We start from the raw sequence: 25,671 nt of genomic DNA, 5'->3' as shown, positions 1-25,671 counted from the left end.
GAGGGATTCCGTTAGAAATGATCAGTTTCCTAGGAAGCTAGGATTGCTAGAATGTTAATTTTATCCTTGTGGTTGACTGTGTCTGAGTTGCAAGTTTTCACTGGGCGTGGCTCATTTGGACACTAGCCAGTGGATAAAGCCCATCTTGTGTCTGCTTCTCATGAGGCTGTGGGGTTCCTCCCTTCTGTGTCAGAACACCAGGCGAGATAGTGCAGGCAGCTGGGGAAGACAGCTCTACTATCGGCGGGGCCAGGCAAGGCCCAGCGGGCCATGGCCTCGGGGTCCCCTGGGGAGCGGCTCTGCGAGGAGGCCCGGTGCCCAGTGTGCCTGGATTTCCTGCAGAATCCCGTCAGCGTGGACTGTGGCCACAGTTTCTGCCTCAGATGCATCTCCGAGTTCTGCGAGAAGTCCGACAGCGCACAGGGCGGGATCTATGCCTGTCCGCAGTGTCGGGGTCCCTTCAGGCTGGAAAGCTTCCGGCCCAACAGGCAGCTGGCCAGCCTGGTGGACAGCGTGCGGCAGCTGGGGCTGGGCGTGGAGCCTTCGGGGGCACGCTTGTGTGTGAGGCATGGCGAGGAGCTGACCCGTTTCTGCGAGGAGGACCAGGAAGTGCTGTGCTGGGTCTGTGACACCACTCCAGAGCACAGGAGCCACCACACAACATTGCTGCAGGAGGCCGCCAGGTGCTACCAGGTGAGAGGTGTTACCATGTAACGTGGAGGGCTGTGACTCCTGATCTGGAAATGCCGGTCTGTAATGGAAGGCACTGACTGGGTCAGAAGTGTTAAAAATCCCTTGCCAGAGACAGAGCCAAAAGATACCCCCTGCTCTGAATGAGCAACCACCCTCCTGGCTCACATTCACCTTGGGATCTGTACGCTTTGCTCCATGGAAATCCCATCGTTTGGGACTCCTATTCAGGAGCTCAAACATACTGTTATTTAGACTGCTCTTCTCTGCCATGAAACTCTCTCTGGTCATTTCATTTCATGCTGGTCTTAATTTTCCTGATATAGGTAATCTGAGTTTCACAACCAGAGCTCCCTGGTGTAGGAGGCTATGTTGTCCAATTGCCTCTTAGTTACAAGTGCACAACTGTTATCGGAAAACTTCCTAATAACTATCATTTGTATAATATTTTGCTTTTGCATAATATTTATATTAATTAATGCTACTGTTGTTTAGTCACTAGGTTGTGTCCAGCTCTTTACAACCCCATGGACTGTAGCTGGCCAGGCTTCTCTGTCCATGGGACTTCCCAGGCAAGAATACTGGAGTAGGTTGCCATTTCCTTCTCCAGGGGATCTTCTCAAACTAGGGATCAAACCCAAGTCTTGTGCTTAGCAGGAGGATTCTGTACCATTGAGTCACTCAGGAAGCCCATGTTAATTAATATTGTCATCAAAACAATCTTTTTTTTAATTTTTATTTTATATTGGAATATAGTTGATTTACAGTGTTGTGTTCATTTCAGGTATACAGCAAAGTGATTCAGTTATACATATACATATATCCATTCTTTTAAAAAATCTTTTCCCATATAGGTTACTTCAAAATATTGAGTAGAGTTTTCAGTGCTATACAGTAGGTCCTTGTTGATAATCTGTTTTATATATAGTTGATAATCTATTTTATATGTATATATATAGTAGTATATATATATATCAGTTCAGTTCAGTCGCTCAGTCGTGTCCGACTCCTTGTGACCCTATGAATCTCAGCACGCCGGGCCTCCCTGTCCATCACCAGCTCCAAGAGTTCACTCAAACTCATGTCCATCAAGTTGGTGATGCTATCCAGCCATCTCATCCTCTGTTGTCCCCTTTTCCTCCTGGCCCCAATCCCTCCCAGCATCAAAGTCTTTTCCAATGAGTCAACTCTTCTCATGAAATGGCCATAGTACTGGAGTTTCAGCTTTAGCATCATTCCTTCCAAAGAACACCTAGGACTGATCTCCTTTAGAATGGACTAGTGGGATCTCCTTGCAGTCCAAGAGGGACTCTCAAGAGTCTTCTCCAACACCACAGTTCAAAAGCATAAAGTCTTCGGCTCTCAGCTTTCTTCACAGTCCAAATCTCACATCCATACATGACCACTGGAAAAACCATAGCCTTGACTAGACAGACCTTTGTTGGCAAAGTAATGTCTCTGCTTTTCAATGGTGTATACATGTTAATCCTAAACTCCTAATTTATTCCTCCCCCTCACCTTTTCCTTTTGATAATTTTAAGTTTGTGTTTGAAGTCTGTGAGTCTATTTCTGTTTTTTTTTTAAATATAAATTTATTTATTTTAATTGGAGGCTAATTACTTTACAATATTGTATTGGTTTTGCCATACATCAACATGAATCCGCTACGGGTGTACACATGTTTGTAAATACTTTCATTTGTATCATTTTTTTTAGATTACACATGTAAGCAATGTATGTGGGTATGTGTGTGCTAAGTCGCTTCAGTCATGTCTTATTCTTTGTGACCCTATGGACTGTAGTTGGCCAGGCTCTTCTGTCGATTGGATTCTCTAGGCAAGAATACTGGATTGCCATGGATTGCCATGCCCTCCTCCAGGGGATCTTCCCAACCCAGGGATTAAACTTGTGTTTCTTACGTCTCCTACATGGCAGGCAAATTCTTTACTGCTGACCACCAGGGAAGCTGGTGATGTTATATGTTATATAAGCTGGTGATGTTATATAAGTGATGTTATATGACATTTATTTTCTCAGTATGACTTACTTTACTTAGTATGATAATCTCTAGGTCCATCCATGTTGCTGTAAATGACTTTGTGTCATTCTTTTTAAGCCAGAGTAATTTTCCATAGTGGGCTCCCCTGGTGGCTCAGTGGTAAAGAACCCACCTTCCAATGCATGAGAAGCAGGCTTCATCCCTGGGTTGGAAAGATACCCTGGAGAAGGAAATGGCAACCCACTCCAGTATTCCTGCCTGGGAAATTTCCCAGACAGAGGAGCCTGGTACTCTACACTCCACTGGGTCACAAAAGAGTCTCAAGAACATCAACAACAAAAATATTCATATATATATATGCCACATTTTTATCCTTTCATCTGTCAATGGCCATTTAGGCTGTGTCCATGTCTTGAAAGAAAGTGAAAGTGAAGTCGTTCAGTCGTGTCTGACTCTTTGCGATCCTATGGACTATAGCCTACCAGGCTCCTCTGTCCGTGGGCTTTTCCAGGCAAGAATACGCGAGTGGGTTGCCATTTTCTTCTCCAGGAGATCTTCTCGACCCAGGGCCCGGGTCTCCTGCATCATAGGCAGACCCTTTACTGTCTGAGACACCAGTGAAGTCCATGTCTTGGCTACTCTAAATACTGCGGCAATAAATATAAGGGTGCATAAAACCACCTTCATGTTTGAATGTTTGCTATGAATGGTGTCTGGATGGGCACAAGGCCCTTTAAAGTTGCCAATGCTGACAGATTCCTCTCTATTCAATACATATTTCTGGGCTTATGATGTGAGCATCCTCAGTGAAGAGGTGACTAATAGTGGCATCCATGAAACTCTGTGAAGAAGATTCTTCCTACTGATGCTCATCAAAAGTTTTTGGACATATTCAGAACACATTTAAATCCCCAATATCTGGAACAGCTGCTCGCACAAAGAGAGTTAAAGTCATCTTTAATCTACTGACCTTACCTGAAGTACTATCACAGTGAAAATAAAGTGAAGATGTTAACTTTATAAAATAATAATAATTTAATAAATGATTAATAATATAGAGCCTATAATAATTTTGTATATTTATATCATGCATTTTAACTTAGAATAATTAATAATGTAATTATTATTATTAACTTTGTTTTAAATCAAGGTTATGGTTTTTTTTTTCCCTCAAGTACCCTCTGGACCTACCTAGAAATATCTCTTTTAGGTTTTCTTCTTGATTTTGGTTGTCTTCTGCAAAATTCAGGTGCTATTTCTTAACTAGACTTCTAGAGTATATTCCTGCCTTTTTTCTTTAATCCAGAGGGTGCCATACAGTGCACGGATAATGTCATATTCTAAGGAAGTTTTCTCTATTTCAGCAGTCCTTCAACTAAATACCAGATAAATATCTTTCAAACTCCTTAGCCTATCAATCAGTTTTAGGACCGTAAGTGTTCTTACCGGCTTCCCTGGTGGCCCAGATGGTAAAGCGTCTGCCTACAATTCACTATAACTCTTGTCTTAACCATTAATTTTTAGATTCAGCAAAACTAGCCTAATCACTGTTGTCCCCAAACATGACACAACTTTCAACCTCTCTGCTTTTGCTTACAATTATTTTTGTCTGTTAAGTGTCGGAGTGTTCTAGTCCTTCCAGAGTCTAAAAACGATTGCCATTTTCTTCATCTTATTAAATGCCTCATTGGTTTCTACTGCTATTTTATGTGTTCTACCTTAGAATGTTATCATTAAAAAAAGAGAGAGAGAGAGAAAAATACTGGTGTGTGGGACTTGTTGAATGACTATGGAAAGAATTTAATTTTTTGTTTGTTTTTATTTTTTCCTGAGACTTATTGAATGACTGGGAAGACTTTTAAAATGTGTATATGTGTCTATTTTTGTGTGTGTTCTCTGTAAATAAAATATATGTGCTTACCTCTAGCAGGAGTCCTAGGGTTGAAAAGAGATTTAGTTTTCCTTAAATTATTTTTCTATCCCTTGTAAGATTTATGACTTTCTGTATTTCTTTTTCATATAATAAATACTAACTTACAAGATTTCTTCTGTAAAATAATAAGAAATTCACTTCTGCTTATAAAGTAATGAGTAAATTTAAGAAGTTGAAATATATAGATAAAAGGAATAGCATCACCTTTTCAGCCAAGCATAGGAGATGAGATTTTGTTTATTGAGTATATTTTCATTGGTCTCTGCCTAATTTTTGTATATTTATTATAAGAACTTTTATTTTTAAAAATTGGTATCAGGTTACATAAAATATGCTTATTTTAATTTTCTTTATAATTGTATTTCTTGCCATTAAAAATTCTGCAGCACCTTGTTTTAATTCTATCCAGTGAATAAAATAATTTTTTCCTCACTGCCCTATTTTTAATTGCTCTATTTTGATTACTTACTGTTTTGCTATTTATAATACAATGAACACACTTTTTAGATACATTTTTTATTATATCTGGCATTAACATTTAAAACATATCTATGTTTAACAGTCATTAATATTAATGAGGCCGAACATTTTTGTATGCTTTCTACTGCCTGTTATAGCTGATCTTTGTATTTCTTCCTGTGCTTGGTCAATTTAAGTACTGAATGAGAGTATCCTTAATGGCTGCAGCATATCTTCCCAAACAGATAAAGCTCCAGGTGGCACAGGAGCTTGTGAGGAAAGAGCTGGAGGAAGCCTCAACTCAGGAGGCCAATGTGGGGAAGAAAACTGTTATCTGGAAGGTAAGAGAATATTGGGGCTTCAGGTGGCTAACCTATCTGAAGGATCCTTATTTAGATCATTAAGTCATTCTTCCACCATCTTCCCTACTCTGGCACTTTTGTTCCATTTTCCTGGGTACTCAAGAAAAACCGATCTCAGCATCACCCTGGACCGTCTCATCCCCTCAGATTATATTTGCACAATTGTGTTCTTTCTAATCTCTGTAATACTATCCCCAATCCAAATTATAAAAAAAGACTTTACTCATCTTGATCTTACTCACTGAGCTTCACTCACTGCATCACTTAGAACAGAATTGTACTGTCACTACTAGTTTAAAAAATGTGTATTTGTTGGATGAATGAAATTTTTACTATTTCACAGCATATATATGTATATATATATATACATATATATATATGAAATACAGGCTCATAGTCATCATCTTACATATAAAAATAATCTGAATTTTCTTTGTCAATATATTGATATAAATATATATCTTTTTTCAGTCAATATGTTGATATATTTCTGCCATCATCAGCTCTTTTTTCCTTTACCTATTTATATATAAATATAAATATATATATATACACACACACACACACACACACACAGAGTGATTCTGAACCTGGACCAATGTTGCCTTCCAAGAGATATTTTGCAATATCAGTAGATACTTTTGGTTGTCACAACTGGGATGCCTTACTAGCATCTCATATGTAAAGGCAAGAAATGCTGCTAAATATCCTATAATACAAAGGACAGTCCACACCCCCCCCAAAAAAAATCACCTGGTCAAATATCAATAGGATCAATACTGAGAAACTGTATATAGAAATGACATAGGTGTTTATATTTTTATATTATGTATTACAATATATATATAGACTCTATTTCCAAATACTTCTCTGTCTTTCTCTAAGGAACCCTTTTTCTCTGATTATTCTCTATAATTTTATAATTCTTTCTTTCTTTTCTTGAAAATTTTGACTTGTATTTATTCTCTGGCAGATATTTTCATAAGAGTTTTTACTATGTTTTTCTCTGTGATGTCTTAAATTTTTCCCATAGTTATGTATATCATATGTAAAGTTAATTAATAGTGACATTTATTAATAATTTTTTAAGTTAGTAATCCAAGTCAATTATTTTTAATCCTGACCTGACCACAAATTTATGAAATCAGGAACTCTATATCTGAGATCTGGTTTCATGCATGTCTTGAACCCTCCACTGATTATTCTTAAAGTAGAGATGTTTCCAAGAATCTTGTTCTAAGTCAAGTCAACTTGCATAATTTTTACCTTTAAGAATGTATCCATGTAAGCCAAAATACAACAAGCATGGTTTTAATAAACTAAATTCTAAATTCTGTGGAGACCCTTAGTCCTTCTATATTTATAGGTGTACTTATAGTATTTAAAAGGGTGATGTGAGAGAACAATGAATTGCAACTAAACCCCTTTTCACTATGTCATTCCCCATGTGTGTGTGTGTGTTAAGTCGCCTCAGTCGTTTCTCACCCTTTCCAGCCCTATGGACTGTAACCCACCAGGCTCCTCTGTCCAAGGAATTTTCCAGGCAAGAATACTGGAGTGGGTTGCCATGCCTCTCTCCAGGGCGTCTTCCCGACCCAGGGATTGAACCTGGGTCTCTTGCACTGCAGGCAGATGCTTTACCATCTGAGCCGCCAGAGAAGGCCCCCCACCCCCACCCCACCACGCCCCCCGTCCATACATGAAGGTAGAGGCCAAATACTCTGCCCCAACTGCTGATGATTTGTTGTACTGTCACTCCAGGAAAAAGTGGAAATGCAGAGGCAACGCTTCAGGACGGAGTTTGAAAAGTATCGTGGCTTCCTGGCGCTGGAGGAGCAACTGCAGCTTAGAAGACTGGAGGAGGAGGAGCGAGCCACGCTGCAGAAGCTGCGGGAAAGCAAGAACCGGCTGGTTCAGCACAGCAGGGCTCTGAAGGAACTGGCAGAGGAGTTGGAGGAGAGGTGCCAGCGACCAGCCCTGGGTCTGCTGGAGGTGAGGCTGGGTGCCTGGGAGAAGACGGATGGGCACACCTGAGACCAAGGGGACAGATGGCAGCTTTCAGAGATAACTCCTTAAGCAGTTTTGCTCTTTAGGACAGGATCACCCTAGAATTTTCTTGGAAAGCATGTTATTAAAAATCCTCAATCTTAACATCAGAATCTGAAGGGAGCCTAGAGAGTCATACATAATAGTTCATACTAAAGACAAAACCTTAAATATTTTCAAAACTAAAATTAATGATTTACACATGATTAAATAGAAAATAGACTATCTATACTATGTTGCCTGGAAAGTACTTTATAAAAACCTCATAATGGGTCAACGATGATATTGCTGTATTTCAGTCATGGCTAATCCAAAAAGTCTTGTTAACCCATTTTAATGTTAATAGTCAAACGTATGAGTAATATCTAAAATTTTCCACTTTGAAATTGGCATGCTAATTTTCAAGGCAAATGTTAATGTTCTAGCCCATAGTGCATGCCCATTCCAGGCATTGTGGGGAGGGATTAATTTGGCTCCATACAGCTTGCCCACAATATACTTGAGATTATAGAGCAGACAGACAAATAAATAATAATCCTCCTTAAAGGCATTAAATCCCAAGTGAATTGAGAAAGTCATCATTGTTGGTGGATGCTTGTTCTCAAGCTAGAACTCACTTGCAATAGAAAATTTCTGGGCACGCTTCATTGTGTTTCAGTCCCAATGACTCATTTAGGAATATCTGAAATAAGTACTTTCTATCTTCATACAAGTTCTGTGATTAAATAGCACTGGTCACAGAGTAGGGGGGGGGTCATTAAATAAAAGCATTTACAAAGCTTTTATATTAAATATGTCCCATTTTCTTCAATATATTTATGCATCAGTAAAATGTTGTTGTTATTATTGTTTGTATTACTATTACTGTGCCTACTTCCTACTAAGCAAACTGTCCCAAAGGAATAAATTTTCAAAATTTTAAACAATAAATAAACACAAGAACTTTGGCATTTTCAATAATATTCATTGTCACATCTTACTGTATCTTAAAATACTGCATATTTGAAATTATCATTTATTAGCACTGAATAAATGTTAAAATGTCTTATAACACAAATCTTGAAGTTTGAAGTGAAGTTGCTCAGTTGTGTCCAACTCTTTGCAACCCTTTGGACTGTAGCCTACTATGCTCCTCTGTCCATGGGATTTTCCAAGCAAGAGTACTGGAGTGGTCACCATTTCCTTCTCCAGAGGATCTTCCTGACCCAGGGATTGAACCCAGGTCTCCTGCACTGTAGGTGGATGCTTTACACCAGGGAGCCACCAGGGAAGTCCTTAGGGAGACTATTCCTCAAATAATTTGCTTTGATTTTTATACTCATTTCTCCCTTTCTTTCTCAGTACCAGTAAACAACATTTCACCCTTAATGGACCAAAATAAGACCTGTTGTTCTGATGAAATATAAAGCTAATCATTTCCCTGTTTTTATGCCCTGTTAAAATTAATCTGACTGGTGGTCATTTTTTAGAGGGATAAAGGAAATAAAGTGCAGGTGATTTGTTTAATATTCTACTTTGACATAGACTTGCTGAATTTTAATGACTTCTGTTTTTTTCTACTTAGATAACTTAGACAAAGTATGTTGGTTCAGAGAATAAGGAAGTTAGGATTTTTTTACAAGGACACTGAGATTATCATTTTATGTCTATACCTTTCACTATTTCTCAAATAAATTCTTCAAATATTTAGAATTTATTTTTACCTTAATTCTGTTCACAGAAAATAACTCTCCATAAAAACATTCAATTATCAGAATTATCAATTCAGAAAATAGCTAAACCAATAGGTATTATAGGAATTAACCTAAAGTTTGTGTGGTCTGATTTTGTTTTAATAGAGGCAAACTGATTATATTATTTTAAATTCATGAGAAAACTCAATAACAGTCTGTTTTAGATTTTTTAAAGAGGGAGTCATATCTCTTATAGTTTTACATCAATAGATAATGATTTTCAATGATTCCTAAAGAGATGTTCTTGGTGTGTCCCTAGTCTGTCAAAAGCAGTTCAGAGGTCTAACTCACACCTGCTTGTGTTTCTCTTTCATTTTCAGGGTGTGGGAGGAGCCTTGAGCCGGTATGTTTACTTTCAGAATCAGAGAATGGTTTGGGAGAGGCTGGGGAGGTTGGTGGATAACTTTAATGAGAACTGCAGGTTTTGTGCTCTTCTCAGAAGTAAGAATGTCACACGCCTGGAACCGGAGTCCATCGCTATGGAGCTGAAGACAATGTGTCGCATCCCTGGCATGAGGGAAATGTTGAGGAAGTTCCAAGGTAGGCTGCATTTTAGACCTTGAGGAACTATGACTTCTGGAATTTGGCTGTTATTGCAATTTGTTACTGTACCAGTCAGGCTACAGTAACAAACACAACCCAAAGTTTAGTGGCTAAAATCAGCAAAGTTTTATTTTGAGATCATGTTATTGGTTGATTACTGGATTGTGGAGGCTTTAATTTCACATAATCTCACTCCATGCAGACAGAGCCCCACCTCCTTCCTGTTGCTGATAGGCACAGAACTGAGCAAAGTCATGGTGAATCATGCACCACCCTAAGGGACACATATAGCTTTCCTGAAGTTATTATTGATGAAAGTGAGTCACATGGTCATGCCAAACTACAAGGGGGGAAGGGAGAGAGCGCTAGGCTCAGATTTTTTTTTTTTTTTTTTAAAGAGCATTGGGATATTTGTGAATAGTCCTGAAGAATATCAGAGTAACAGACACCCGTATAATCTACATTTGGTTAGAACAGTGGGTTAAAAAATGATATTATCTGTGACATAAGCAATATTAGTTCCAACCTATGTCTATTTCCTTTTTTATAAAATGCTAAAAAATTGTATTGTTTGGAAGACAAAATGAAACATATTTGAAAACAGAGAAAAAAAATTTTCAAATATGAAAGCATTGCAGTGTATCAGATAATATAAAGTTTGGATTATTTTGTTATCTGGCAGTTTGATGAATTTCTTAAATTAGATAGTCAATAAAGCCAAAACATTCAGTTAATTATATTTAAGAGGGAATAACTGTAGTGTTATAATTAGCTTGTTGGGTCTTAGTATTTTGTTTTTTAAAACAATATAGATTCAATGTTTTTAATTCTTTATATTCAATTTATGCCAAATAATGAAAATAGACTATGACTTTATAGTGGGTTTATTACTTAGAAGGAAACTGCCGTCTATGGGGTCGCACAGAGTCAGACACGACTGATGCAACTTCGCAGCAGCAGCAGCTTTGTCCCATGATAAGAAAACCCATTTTATCAATCCTGGTCAATGATTAATCCATGATCTTTCAGGCAGATTGATATTCCCTGATAACTCAGTTGGTAAAGAATCTGCCTACAATGCAGGAGTCCCTCCCTGGTTCAATTCCTGGGTCGGGAAGATCTGCTGGAGAAGGGAAAGGCTACCCACTCCAGTATTCTGGCCTAGAGAATCCCAAAGAGTTAGACATGACTGAGCAACTTTCACTTAACTGTATGAAATGTTGCAAGTTATTACACTCTCATAATCAGTGTCTTTGTATTCACATTTACATTTATTGAATTAATTAACTGGTCAATTCCACAAATATTGTGTATTTTATGCCAGTTACTCTTCTAAGTGTTAGAATACAAAACTGAACAATAACATCAAAGATGTTACAGATATGGAGCTTCATGTTGTAAATTTTTGCTTAAATTATGGAAAGTACACGAAATGCTAAAAGATGAAACAGAATATTGAAAAAATAAATAAATAAGTGTGGCCAGAAGTTCTTGAGTTAGCACATCTAATCTGGAATTTTTGATGATCAAGGAAGACTTCATTCATAGGGGAAAACACAGCAAATATCTGATCTAGAAGAAAGTATTTCAGGAAACAGAAATGAGTTCTAAGACCTGAGCTTAAAATATGGAAGATGCATTCCAGGAGCTATAAGGAAGTCTGTGTGGCTATTGTGGAGTGAGTGACAGGAGAAATGTAGAGGTCAAACAAAGTCCAGGTAGCAGAGGACCCAACAAGAAGACCACTATGAGCAGAAGTGAAATAGGGCATCAGTTATAAATGGAGGAATAGCATGATTGGACTGATGTTTCATGAAGATCACTGCGTGGTTTATTGAGAATAAATTACAGAGGGGCAAGGCTTGATGTGGAATAGCCTCAATTAGAGGCTATTTTCTATTGGACTAGGGAAGTCGTACTGGAGCTACAGAGAAATAGACAAGATCTTGCTATATTGATATTTTGAAAGCAGAACTGGCAAGATCTGCTGTTGGATTAGATATGAGGGGTCAGAAAGTGAGAAAAGTTGTGAATAATCCCAAAGTTAAAATCTTCTGAATTGGCATAATGAAATTATTGTTTACATTGACAGGTAAAGCTGCAGGCAAGGTAGAAAAAAGGACTTGGGTTTTAGACACATCAATGTTGTGATGGATATTAAATATCCAAATGCTGATATTGGGTAGGCAGATGAATTTACAAATATGGAGTTCCAGGAGAAAAGTCTAGGCTAAAAGTATTTGGAATTAGTAAAGCATATGAATGGAATTTAATGAAAGTAATATAGCTGCCAGCCCAAGAACATATCAAAAGTGATCTAAGAGAGAGGCAAGAGGTCCCAATCATTAGACCATTGGTTTCTCCAATAACAGTGATGGAGGAAGAGAAGAGAAAACAGCAGAGGAGACCAAGAAGGGGTGATCAGCAGAAAGGGAGTAAACAAGTGATGACTGGTGTCTTTGGGAGAGCGAAATGTTTTCTAGGACAAAAGGATTCTTGACAGTGTTAAGTGCTATATAAAAGTCATTTAAGGTGAACTTTAAGGACTGATCATGCATGGGGCGCTGGGAAGAAGGTGCAGTTTGGTTAGGGTATTATTCTATTTGGTGATAGCTTAAGAAATTTTAAGAGTTTAAGAAGAGGTAGGGAGAAGAATTAGAAATAGACGTATTCACAACCTTTTCACAGATTTATTTTCTTGAAGTGGGAATGATATATGAAGACATGACATCTGTTAAGTGGGTCTACCACAACATCATGGAGACCTGCTTTTCAGTTCCTGTTATTTATGACCTCTAGAGTTTGGAGGTGAAGGCAATGGTACCCGACTCCAGTACTCTTGCCTGGAAAATCCCATGGACGGAGGAGCCTGGAAGGCTGCAGTCCATGGGGTCGCTGAGGATTAGACACGACTGAGCGACTTCACTTTCACTTTTCACTTTCATGCATTGGAGAAGGGAATGGCAATCCAATCCAGTGTTCTTGCCTGGAGAATCCCAGGGACTGGGGAGCCTGGTGGGCTGCTGTCTATAGGGTCGCATAGAGTCAGACACGACTGAAGTGACTTAACAGTAGCAGAGTTTGGGAATATCATATAATCCCTTGGGCTCATCCTGTTTATCTATAATGTGAGAAAGATAATATCAATCTTGAGGCTGGTTCTATGCTATAGCATAGATGATGTACCCACTTAGGTTTGAGTAGAAATAAAAATAACTAGAAGTGGTTTGAGACAAATAATAATGGGAATAATCATATTAATATTTGTTATTATATTAAAAATTAAAACATGATTAATTATGAAATTTGTTTTTGCTTTTAAATTAATGAAATCAAATTTACTAGTTTTGAGTGTTGACCAAGAAAAAAAAAAAGACATGAATATTTTACATCCTCCTTGCTTCACTGAGGTCATTTCGTTAGTAGATGTATTTTTAAATTATATGTACAAATAAAAGTTCATATCAATATACTGAGACTTCACAGTATAGGTATTAATAGTAGTTTTCAGTAATTTTCTTTGCTGCATAGCAAATTACCATATACTTAGCTACTTAAAATCACATCTGTTTACTTCCATTCTTCAGATCTGATAATCATGAGGGATCAGCTGGTTTCTCTGCTTAAGGTTTTATAAGATTAAAATCAAGGTGTTGATCAGACTGGACATCTCTCAGGGGTCTAGGGAAAGGTCCCCTTGCAAGCTTATTCAGTCTGATGATAAAAAGCAATTCCTTGCAGTTGGAGGACTGACATTCCCATCTCCTTGTTGATTATCAGTTGGAAGTTCTTCACCTTTCTCCTCCACTGTGGCTCACTCCATCTTCAAAGGCAGCAATGATATATCAAATGCAAATCTCCCTGATTTTTCCTTCTACCACCAGACCAACAAGCAAAGAACTGTATCTGATTTTAAAGTGTGGTTATATTAGAACCCACTAATTTTCCACTTGTCACATAACAGAATCATGAGAAAACCACCTGGGTTTAAAGGTCATGAAGTTCCTCTTAGAATTCTTCCTACCATAGTAATATAGCTTTGAAAGTGGTGTGTTTTAGACCAATGTAATTTTTCTATAGGCTTTGGTAAGAAAAAAAATCCCAAGGGAGTCATGAATTTTATTTTAAATGCAGATATTCCAAAGAATACCCAAGTGCTCTGGATAGAGATAAAAGGAATCTAAATGGTTATGAACTTGGTTTGTCTTATCATCGATGGTTATGGTTTAATTGGGGCAGTAATTAGTCCTGGATTATGTAGACATAACAGAGGAATATACTCAAACTCAATAAAGCATCTCCAAGATGAAATACGTATTTTTTATCTCCATGAGTTATTAGAGGGAGAGTAAAAAATGGTATGACAGTCATCAATATCATGGGTTCTTGTTTTCACCAGTCTTTTCTGTTCTTTTACATGTTTCACAAAATTGTTTCTACAGTTGACATAAAATTGGATCCTGCCACCGCACATCCTAGCCTCCTCTTGACTGCTGACCTGCGCAGTGTGCAGGATGGAGAACTGTGGAGGGATGTCCCCAACAACCCTGAGCGATTTGACACATGGCCCTGTATCCTGGGTTTGCAGAACTTCTCATCAGGGAGGCATTACTGGGAAGTCATGGTGGGAGAAAGAGCAGAATGGGGCTTAGGTGTCTGTCAAGACACAGTGTCAAGAAAGGGGGAAATCACACCATCTCCTGAGAATGGAGTCTGGGCTATGTGGCTGCTGAAGGGAAGTGAGTACATGGTCCTTGCCTCTCCATCAGTTCCTCTCCTCCACCTGGAACGGCCTCGCTGCATTGGGATTTTCTTGGACTATGAAGCAGGGGAAATCTCCTTTTACAACATCACAAGTGGGTCTTTTATCTACACGTTCAACCACCTGTTCTCTGGATTTCTTCGACCTTATTTTTTCATCTGTGACACAACGCCTCTTATCTTACCACCTATGACAGAAGTGGAGTTAGAAAGTTGGGCATCCAGGAGTCATTTTGACTCTGCCTCTAATATCAGAGATGATTCTTCCTAAGATTGTGTTGCTGAGATACACCCCAAGCCTAGCAAAGTCTTCTGCAATAGAATGGAGCATATAGTATATACATATGTGAAGGCTCAACAGATGTCCCTATTTAGGTCAGCTGTTTACCCCTTGTCACTATAGAAATTTTCCCATAGGAACAAAAGGGAAAGCATAAAGTTATATGTGTTTGGATAAGGATTGTGTAATTTTAGAAATGGAGCAGTCTTATCACTGTTTTCCCAAATGGCTCCACATACTTTTTTGATGAGGTTTTCTTCAAATGAATGGACCTTGTATTAAACAAAGATATCTATACATTTATTTTAATATCTCATTCCTTTTAATATCTCTTCAATCCAAGTCTTCCACATATTAAGAATTAGAAATAGTGATTCTTAAATTGGTTCAAAACAGTCCAATATTGTTCTAACATCAGATCCCGAATTGTTTCATCTTTTCTTACTCTCTCTCTCCTCTTTTTCTCACTCTGGGCTCTGCCTCTTTCTGTCCCTGTCTCCCTCTCTTTTTTCTTTATTGCTTCTTACTATGTTTTTTTGCTTTATATCTGATCATTTAACCTCCATTTCCTTCTAGATTAATATATTCAGAACCATCCTTTATCTATTTGTGATTCCTGTGACTATTCAGTTATTCTTTAAATCCTCTTTATTCAGGGGTCAGTTTTTGAGAGTGATGCAATTCATTCCTCTGATTATATCACTGAGTCCAGGCCATACCTCTCACAAGAACATTTTCCTTTTTCTTTGGATATATTTTTGATTGAAATATAATTGGTTTATAATATAAACCAATGTTAGTTTCAGGTATTCAGCATGGATACTTTTTTATTTTTGAGTAGAAATTTCTCAGAATTATGATTCAACTAGTTCTTTGACCTAGTCATTTTCTAGTTGTAAAACTTCAAACAATTATTTCTTTCTCTCTCAGACTCCTTTACTTAGTACAATTTTTATAATGTGGGACAATGATATTGACATTACAATATTTTGGGAAATAATTGAGGTGATTTATAGGATTGCTTTAAATTCAACTTTGCCTCTTAAATACAATATGAAAATGACTATAAAGATGAAATGATAATAATATTTGACTTATTTTTAGTGTATATTCTATATATTCCAAACAAAATTCTTAAAAATTATTGAAAGTTAACTATGCTTCCATCTTCTATATATATATTTGATAAATACTTGCTAACCAAATGCTTAAATGCTAAATGTTGAAATGTTAAATAATTATTAATTCATAGAAACTTTAGATGACATTACCTGACAAGACTTTTTGATTTTTAAGGAGCTTTTCTCTTCCAGAGAAGTTTCTTTGACTAAAATCTTTCACATACTTTACAATAACATTAATGATATAGCTTTCTTTCTATATTTTAAATATATTTCTTTTCAGACATTTTTATATTTGGAGGAGCATTTATGGATTATAATAATTTTAGCAATGGGGAAATTTCATCAAACTGTATTTCCAGATGGTTTTATGTATTCTTATGATGGGGCCTTGTATTAAACAAAGATTTCATATTTGATACATTTATGTTTGATCACAAGCAAACTATTCCTCTGTCTCTTTTAGAAACAGAGGTAATAATAATGTACATTACATCCCTCTTGTTAATATTTTATACACCATGCAAGCCCTAGGCCTTTTCCATCATGATCTAAATAGAAAGCTGGGTCTCAGTTCATGCTTTCCCATCATCAGGGCTTAAATGGGGCCTGGAAACTTATGGTAACTCCTGAGTGTTCATGTCACTCTAGGGTCAGCATCTATGACAGGAGTCTGTGACAGAGAACAAACACTCAGACAGTAGAGCCCTTTTTCCAAAAAAATCAAGAGGGACAGGGTCACTGGTCTAAAATCATGTCACCCCTGGGGGCTCTACCCATTTGCCAGGACAAGGAAGCCTCATGACCTCAGGCCTGCTACCCTCTTCAAGGGATGAAAAGGGAATCTCAAGAATGCTTCCTCCCCAGGAAGCTAACATCCTAGTGTCTACTGTCTCCTTAACCCTATTATCTCATTGTGCATCCTCTTAAGATTCATGTCAGTTAATAAGCCAACTTAAATCTCTCTTCATCCCTTGCATTCCATGTTTCACAAAGCTTTGTGCATCTCCTATTATAACCCCTATTTTTTACCTTTCCAATTCCATACACATGCACACACTCAAACGTAATACACAGAGGCTTTCCCAGTGTATGACAACTCCATTTTTTTCGGTTACTCAGGCCAACAATCTGGTTAACTCCTTTCTTGATTTTGCTTTCTCATACTAGTCTATCAGTAAACTCTGTTGGCTCTACCTTCAGAATGTATCTAGAGTGCAGCCAGCTCTAACCACTCTACTGTTGTAACCATGGTCTGAACATCCATTCTCTCCCTCTAAGTTATTAGTTTCCTAATAGCAATCCTGGCTATACTGTGGCCCCTTCCATATCCCTTTTCAATGCAGCAGCCAGGCTGATCCTTTTAACACCAAGATTGTAGTACCATTGCAATTACCTGCTATTCAGCTTAGAGTTAAAGCCAAAATCTTTACAACAAAACTTTAGACCCTAGAAGATCTGAGCACAAGTTTCTCCTCTGATTCTGACCTCCTCCCCTTACTTCCCTTTTTATTCTTCTCCATCTATCCTGGTATCCTGGCTGGGTTTACACCAGACCAGGCACTTGCTACCATCGGGCCTTTCTCCCAACTGTGCCTTCTTTCCACCTGCAATTTCCTTTCCTTTTCCCTGATATTTAATTCATTTGCTTTCTTCCTTAGTTCGTGTTAGTGTTAGCTGCCCAGTTGTGTCCATCTCTTTGTGACCCCATGGACTGAAACCTGCCAGACTCCTCTGACGATGGAATTCTCTAGGCAAGAATACTGGAGTAAGTGGCCATTCCGTTCTTCAGGAAAGAGAAGGGATAGAACCTGATCCAGAGATAGAACCCATGTCTTCTGCATTGCCGACCTATTCTTTACTGCCTGAATCACAAGGGCATGGTCAAATCCTGCTTTTTAGTGAGAACCATACAACCTGACCTGTCCCAGAGCTCATCCAGAGTTCATCCTCCAACTTCCCTTTGTTGGGCGCAATGAAGGCACTTTTTTTCAATATACTACTTATTGGCTTCTAATATATTATATTGTCCTATTTATTAAATATTTATTTATTTAATTGCCTTTGCCTTTTCTGGATAGATTGTTAGCATCCTGAGGAGAGGGATCACTGTCTATTGATAATGATATGTCTGACATATCTCAAACAACTCACTGGTTTGTATGTGGTTACAACTCAGTGATCATTTGTTGAATAAATAAATGATTAGCTTTTGTTAGGCAGAATTAAGTGATGGATCTGAAAATATTTTGTGAAATATAATGGTATTATTACTAATTTATAACCAGAGAAGTACTGATCAATAAAGCTCAATGTCAAGTGTTAAAAGAGTAAACCAATTTTTAAGTGTAGAAGAAATTTGAATACATTTGTAGAGATACTGGTTCCATTGACATGATGCATTGCTATGCCCAGGTTCCATTGAGCCACCTGTAGCTTTGATTCCCTACGACAATACAGTGACAACTTTAACTCATTCATTGCCTTGTATGCATTCCATACGCAAATTCTCATACTCACTAAGAATGTGGGGAGCACTATATAAGTTATATGGAATAAAAATTTTGTAGAAACTAGCTTTTCCATGCTTTGTGAACTCCTTTTTTGTTTTAACTGCACTATAGAGCCAGCTCCTCTCCCTCCAGTACTCTCTCCACTGTCATTTCCCTTCAAGCATCTATCTCTAGTTATCTGCTGGACTTTTTTTTTAAGCCCAAATCATTATAAAAAATGACTAAAATCATAAGGAATGGTTACAAAGTCAATCTCAAACATTAGGTTCTAGCTGCTCTGAAGCTATAACTCTCCAGAGTTATGTTTATAGTTTACCAAAAGACTAGATGGTTCATTCAAATAACTAATTTGATCACTTTCCCCATGTCCCAATCCTGTGAGTGACTTGTCTTGTGAATTAACTAGTTAAGCTAATTATTCTAGCATGTTGAGGAGGCGCTGAATGAAGGGAACTAGGAGGACGATGATGTGTGGGGCTGATTGGGAACAGGAAGTGGAAAAGTTTCATCCTCAGGCAGAAGGAACTGAGCTAATTTACAGTGGTGATATTGAGGCCTGTTGTCCCAAAGTGCAGATAAATTGGGAACACTGGGATTTATTAAATCTGTCTGCTTTCCAAGAACTGACTCCTCAATGTATATTTTGTGTGTGCTTCTGGGGTCTTCTGCCAATTTACCTTTTTTATTATAAGAGGAAAGGATGGAGGTGATCTGTATCTATATAAAATACATATTCTACAAACCTATAAGTTCCACACATTTTCCTATATTGAATATTTCACTCTCTACTCTGTGGCTCTGTAGCTATGTCTTCTCAAAAGGTCCCAGATTATTATTTTGCTAAATCCCCTAACCAATTGATTCAAACTAGCCTGGTTTTCTCTGATACTGTCTGACTGTTTTCAGGGACTCAATTGCTGTTCATTTACTGACTTTTTATTATTTATATTTTGAAAAAAATTTAGCCTTGGGGTGTCACATCACTTAAAGAAGAACATTAAAAGCACAGTCATATATACACAGTCTAATAAATCAAGAGTTCCTGATACTTGCTCAATTTTACCCTAGTTACTTTTTGAAACTAAAGTATAAATCCACTATTGTGACATCTTCCTTTCAAATCCTAAGTAAATAAATAAAATTAGTTGCCCTACTGGTTCCTTAAATTAATAATAAAGTTCTAAATTAACCATTGCACCTATCCAATTTTTCAGCTGTCTAGGTCAATGAGTCCTTTCTTTTTCATGAAAAAAATTATTAGAAAAAGAAAAATGACAAAATACTTTTGCAATATTATCAATAGAACTAAGGGGAAAAAATTTATTCTTTCCAAGTAGGATGGGACTGATTATACCTTGGCTAATTTTTAGATACATAATAATTCTCAGGAACAGAGAAAGGAAGCAAATATTCCATCAATATTTATGGAACAAAAATTGAGTCTCCAATTTTACTTACATGAAGTAATAAGGCCTTTTCATATCAAGGAACAAATTTTCGTAGTCCTCATTTTCTGTCTGGACCCTATGGGAAATTATAGAGTTTGATGTGATGTATACCTACATCACACCTCAGTGTATGTACTAATGACCCCTATGGGTTCAGAAATTTCCCTAGAGGTTGGGGCTGTTGAGAAACCCAGACCACTGGTCCCTCTCCAGTCTTTCTCAGGAGAACTGCATCTTACTGTCATTGCCGTAAACTCCTCTGCACAAATATCATGGTCCACTTCACCTACAGGGGAATGGGCCAACCCAAGAGAAGTGCCTTTATTTCCTCCCACATCTGGAATTACACTTGGCTGGAGCACCTGTGTACACACAGGAGGGAATAAGACAACCCACAATCCTCCTATAATAAGATCCACACATTTTGACTTCTGACTTTTAATGATAACCTGGTAGCCTACGAGTAAAAATGGTGAGTAGATTTCTGGATTTAGGAGTTCTGATATTATAATTTGTAAGTTTTTTATGTTTGGTCATTCAGATGACTAAACATGCATTCCTGACTTACAGCTCCCTAAACCTTGGAATTTCCTAAGTGTTGAGAATGATAAATATGTCTTTTGTTATGTTAGTGAGGTGACTCTAGAAAGTACTTTAAGGATGGGGACAGTTATGGTTGGAATTTTCAGCCCCACCTCTTGACCTCTGGGGAGAGGAGAAGGGATAGAGGTTGAATCAATATCCAGTGGCCAATGTTGTAATCAATCAATGATATTTCATGAAACCTCCATGAAAGCCCAAAAAGACAGGGTTGGGGGAACTTTCTGGTCGGTGAACATGCGGAGAAGCAGGGAGAATGCCCTTCCAACATGCCTTGCCCTCTGCATCTCCTTCACCTGGCTGTTTCTGAGTTATATCCTTTTCAAAATATACTAATGATCTAGTAAGTAAAATGTTTTTCTGTGCTCTATGAGTCATTCTAACAAATTCATCTAACCTGACGAGGGTGTCATGGGAATCTCTGATCTAAAGCCATTTGCTCAGAAGCACAGGTAACAACCTGGACTTGTGGCTAGTATCTGAAGTCCAAGGAGGGGATTGATGGAACCTTCAATCTGTAGCCAGTTGGTCAGAAGCACAGGTAATAGTTTGGGCTTGCAACTGGCTTCTCAAATGGTTAGGCAGTGGGAGAAGTCTTGTAAGGCTGAACATTTAACCTGTAAAATCTGATACTTTCTCTGGGTAGTATCAGAATCAAGTTGAATTCTCAGACACTCTGCTGGTGTCCAAGGTTTGTTGGTGTGGAGATCCTCTTATCTACCACGTTGGAAACTAGGTCTCAGAACATCTAACAAAGGAGTTCTGCTCATCAGTCTGCACCCCTTTGTTGGCTTGTTAAATAAATTAAAAAAACAACAACAACCATGAAATGTATCAAAGAAATAGAAAAATAAAAAATGAGAAACATCCTCCTTGCTCTTGGAAAATGTATGGATTTTGACTGACATTTGTTGTTCAGTCGCTCAGTCATGCCCAACTCTTTGCGACCCCATGCCAAGACACAAATCTACAGACAAATAAATATATAAAGCTCTTATTTTTTAGTCATAAGATAGAAATAAATTTACCAATGCAAAATAATTTTTGAAGTATAATATATAAAAGTACTGAGGGACAAAAATGAATAAATGTAGCATAAAAGTTCATTTTTTTCTTTATTAAGGCTGGAGTTTGTTATCTGTCAGGCAAACATTAGAAAGTAAGATCTAAGATGTATGTTTGATTAAAAAAGAATAGCACTGAAAAAGATATTATAGCCTCATGGGAGGAGATGGAGAAATGCCAGCTCTTGACTGGGAAGATCTAGGCCTGCTGTCTACTCTGAAATCATCAATCCCATTGTCTTTCATATGCCAGTATAGCTACCCTTTGTGTGAGTTTGAGATTATTGAATCTGCAAGGTTAGACATGCTTTGGAAATAAATTAAAATTTGTAATTTGTAATTGTAATTCCTGCTCTCTAGGAGCTGAAAAAAAAATTTTTTTTTTTTGCTTTGTGGTTTATGTCTGTGCATTTCTGAAGTAGAAGGGTGCATTTGGGGACCACAGTGTTCACGTGCTGACCAGCACCTACAAGGGAAATAGATTTTACCTCTAGGTACAGTGTCAGTGCACACTCTCCTAAATGCTGAAATTAAAACATGTTTTAAAAATCAATAGGCTTTAAGCAGGTGATCTGTTCTGCTATCTCCAACTTCATGCAAAATTATATCTGAAAAACTGTGAGTTGTCAATAATTGTATTCATTTCCTGACCTTTCTATGAGTCATCACCCATGTGGGTAGGGAGAGCTTTGATCTCTTTAGCACTTGTTCAGTTCAGTTCAGTTCAGTTCAGTCGCTCAGTCGTGTCCGACTCTTTGCGACCCCATGAATCACAGCACGCCAGGCCTCCCTGTCCATCACCAACTCCCAGAGTTCACTCAGACTCACATCCATTGAGTCAGTGATGCCGTCCAGCCATCTCATCCTCGGTCGTCCCCTTCTCCTCCTGCCCCCAATCCCTCCCAGCATCAGAGTCTTTTCCAATGAGTCAACTCTTCGCATGAGGTGGCCAAAGTACTGGAGTTTCAGCTTTAGCATCAGTCCTTCCAAAGAAATCCCAGGGCTGATCTCCTTTAGAATGGACTGGTTGGATCTCCTTGCAATCCAAGGGACTCTCAGGAGTCTTCTCCAACACCACAGTTCAAAAGCATCAATTCTTCGGCGCTCAGCTTTCTTCACAGTCCAACTCTCACATCCACACATGACCACTGGAAAAACCATAGCCTTGACTAGATGGACCTTTGTGGGCAAAGTAATGTCTCTGCTTTTGAATATGCTATCTAGGTTGGTCATAACTTTTCTTAGAAGGAGTAAGCATCTTTTAATTTCATGGCTACAGTCACCATCTGCAGTGATTTTGGAGCCCCCCAAAATGAAGTGTGACACTGTTTCCACTGTTTCCCCATCTATTTCCCATGAAGTGATGGGACCAGATGCCATGATCTTAGTTTTCTGAATGTTGAGCTTTAAGCCAACTTTTTCACTCTCCTCTTTCACTTTCATCAAATTCTCTTTAGTTCCTCTTCACTTTCTGCCATAAGTGTGGTGTCATCTGCATATCTGAGGTTATTGATATTTCTCCCAGCAATCTTGATTCCAGCTTGTGATTCTTCCACTTGTTACTGTCTTTTTTTTTTTTTTTAACCATTGAACAATAAAGAGGAAGTGTTTCTCTAAGGTAGGGAAGACTTGAACTACAACATTAGGCAATGAATTGTTTATTCTTTGATCTCCCAAGCTGTGCCCATGTGTATAAAATGAAAGATAACTGGGTTAGTGCCCATTCTCTCCCCTCACCAAGACAATGGTGACAAATCCATATGACATACAATAAAATTCATTGTGTGCAAAACACAAGTGCACAATTGCATTAAATATGAAGATATTCTTAGTGGCTGCAAAAGGTTCTTATGAAGTATAAACCACGGGTGGAGAGGTGAGAAGGTAGGGGAGGCTGTTAACACTGAACCAGTATGTTAAGAAGGACCTCAAACAGAGAAAGGAAAACTTATTATATTCCTTCCAAAGTTTGAATATAAGGGGAGAAAATATTAGTTCCTTCCCAGAGCTGCTTAGAAAGTGAAGGTACTCTGGATCCCATCTGAGAGGTGAGTTTCTTCCATGTAGAAAGGTGTGTGATAGCAACAAGGCTTGTGAACACTCTATCTCAGGTCCCCAGTGTTTAAGGCAAGTGTTCCACTTGAACAGGAGAAAAGGCATGGCTTCTTGATTGAAAACTAGCAAGAATATTCTCTTTCAGCTGTCTCTAATCTTCCTGTGAAGAAGCCATTCTTACTTCCACATCAAAGTTGTAAAAGCAATTCAAGAGATTGGATCTCCAGTTCTCTTGAAAACCAGACTCTTGCCTTGTGACTGCATTTGGCTCATCTTCAGCTCCTCATGCTCAATTTTCTCTTATATCCCAGGATTTACAATTTTAAGAGTATGCAATTGTGCATCAGTTTGTTTCAAAACACTGGTGTCATTATGTAGACTGAAATTTTCTTTTAGTCTTTTTTTCTTCCTAACTTCCTTTCTTCCTACTTTTCTTCCTTTTTCAGTTTGATAATTACATATATATATATATATATATAAGGGGGATGAGGCAATGATTTCTGTAAAGAAGGAATAACAAAGTTAAAAAGATACATTAACTGATTTTAAAAAAAGACAGAATCATCTCTAGGGAAATTTCCTAGGTATATAATCCTATACTCATACATGTATAAATATTCTTTTTAAATTTTATAACAACTCATGATTACTATTTCTCATTTTATGAACAAAGGATGTGTAAACATTAAAATCTCCCTTAAACTCCATCTCATGTTCTAGAAGTGAGTCTTTTTGATAATTCAATGTACATATTTCTAGATATTGGTTTTATTTTTATATGAATATTTATATATAGATTTAGTGACCAAAAACATGGGACCAGATCACATATAAACTCACTATCACTATACATTACTTTTTGCCTTTTCCTCATTTAAAATTAGTAAGATTTTTGGAAAAAATGACAAGTGAAGCCACATATATATATTATTTTTATTTAGTAGTTATTTATTTCAAGTTCACAAGGTTGTTATTTATTAAATCATTTCAATAACTGAACATATACATTATTTCTGAGTATTATCTGTCTCAATCAATAGTACAATGAAGACTTTGGAGGAATTACATTACATGTTGTGTGTTAATAAATGCAGGACAGATTCCAATATTCAGAATTAATGAGTCAAAAAAAACCACAGGTGATTTAAAATTTTATAAGGTATAATTGTTTTTGTTAAAATAACATGAAGAATGTCAGCATATATGTTATTTATAATTAATGATCTCTTCTAAGATTCTGCCAAAGATACTATTCCAATTTAAATTCCTATCAAGAGTTAATGGGCTCATTTCCCCACACTTTCCCCAACTCTGTATATACCACACCTATAAATACATATCTAAGAAGCAAATACATTTATATTTATACTTTATATACTCAATCATCAGTGAGAACAATTCTGATGTTTTGTCACATTATTGTAAAGAATTGTTTTTCTGTAAAATGCTCAAATTATTATTATACATTTACTTTGTTACATATTTTCTTATTAAGGCAGCTTTCAGTTTTCATGTTGAAGCTCTATAGTATTGACATTATTCTTTAGACTTTGTTAGTTGTCTTTTTGTAGTATAGATTTTTTTAAAAATATGGAATTAAATATATATTTTCCTTCATACTTTCAAAAATTGCAACTTATCTAGTGAGATCTACCTAAATCCAAGATGATCAGGAAAAAGAAAAATGAGAAAGAGAGAGAGAGAGATGTACTGAGCAATGGTTGACTTTCCTATAGTGGCTGTATTTTTAACACTTTAAATATTTGATTTGTAATTAGTTTTGGTGAAAGGAGTAATTTAAGGATCCACACTCCCCAACCCCAAATGCCTTTTCAGTGATCATGTTTTTTATGTTGTTGTTATTTTCTTTTTCTTTTTTTGTTGTTGTTTCTATTAAATATTTATTTATTTGGGTGCATCAGGTTTTAGTTGCAGCTTTCAGGATCTTTCTCAGCAGCCCGATGTGGGCTTAGTTGCCCACAGCATGTGAGATCTTAGCTCCCCAGCCAGGGATGGAACCCATGTCCTCTGCATTGCAAAGTGGACTCTTAACCACTGGACCAC

At 37.4% G+C, this 25,671-nt stretch overlaps 1 protein-coding gene across 1 annotated transcript; it reads left to right on the top strand.

Annotated features, from left to right (window-relative positions):
- The first annotated feature begins 270 nt into the window (after positions 1-270).
- TRIM58 (tripartite motif containing 58) lies at positions 271-15,072 on the top strand. Its single transcript, XM_040240347.1, has 6 exons — positions 271-693; positions 5,327-5,422; positions 7,205-7,435; positions 9,543-9,565; positions 9,662-9,762; positions 14,208-15,072. Exons 1-6 carry the CDS (start codon positions 271-273, stop codon positions 14,795-14,797), a joined length of 1,464 nt encoding a protein of 487 aa, XP_040096281.1. The 3' UTR covers positions 14,798-15,072.
- Positions 15,073-25,671: the final 10,599 nt, after the last annotated feature.

This window comes from Oryx dammah, unplaced genomic scaffold (genome assembly GCF_014754425.2).
Source record: "Oryx dammah isolate SB20612 unplaced genomic scaffold, SCBI_Odam_1.1 HiC_scaffold_5, whole genome shotgun sequence".
Classification (NCBI taxonomy): domain Eukaryota; kingdom Metazoa; phylum Chordata; class Mammalia; order Artiodactyla; family Bovidae; genus Oryx; species Oryx dammah.
The sequence above is the reverse complement of the archived record's forward strand: the minus strand, read 5'-3'. Positions and strand labels throughout refer to the sequence as shown.

Excerpts from the sequence above, each read along its gene's own strand:
- TRIM58 (XM_040240347.1), top strand. The coding sequence starts at position 271 with ATGGCCTCGGGGTCCCCTGGGGAGCGGCTCTGCGAGGAGGCCCGGTGC. Across the intron at positions 7,436-9,542 it reads CAGCCCTGGGTCTGCTGGAG|GGTGTGGGAGGAGCCTTGAG; the intron begins GTGAGGCTGGGT and ends TTTCATTTTCAG. Across the intron at positions 9,763-14,207 it reads AATGTTGAGGAAGTTCCAAG|TTGACATAAAATTGGATCCT; the intron begins GTAGGCTGCATT and ends TTGTTTCTACAG.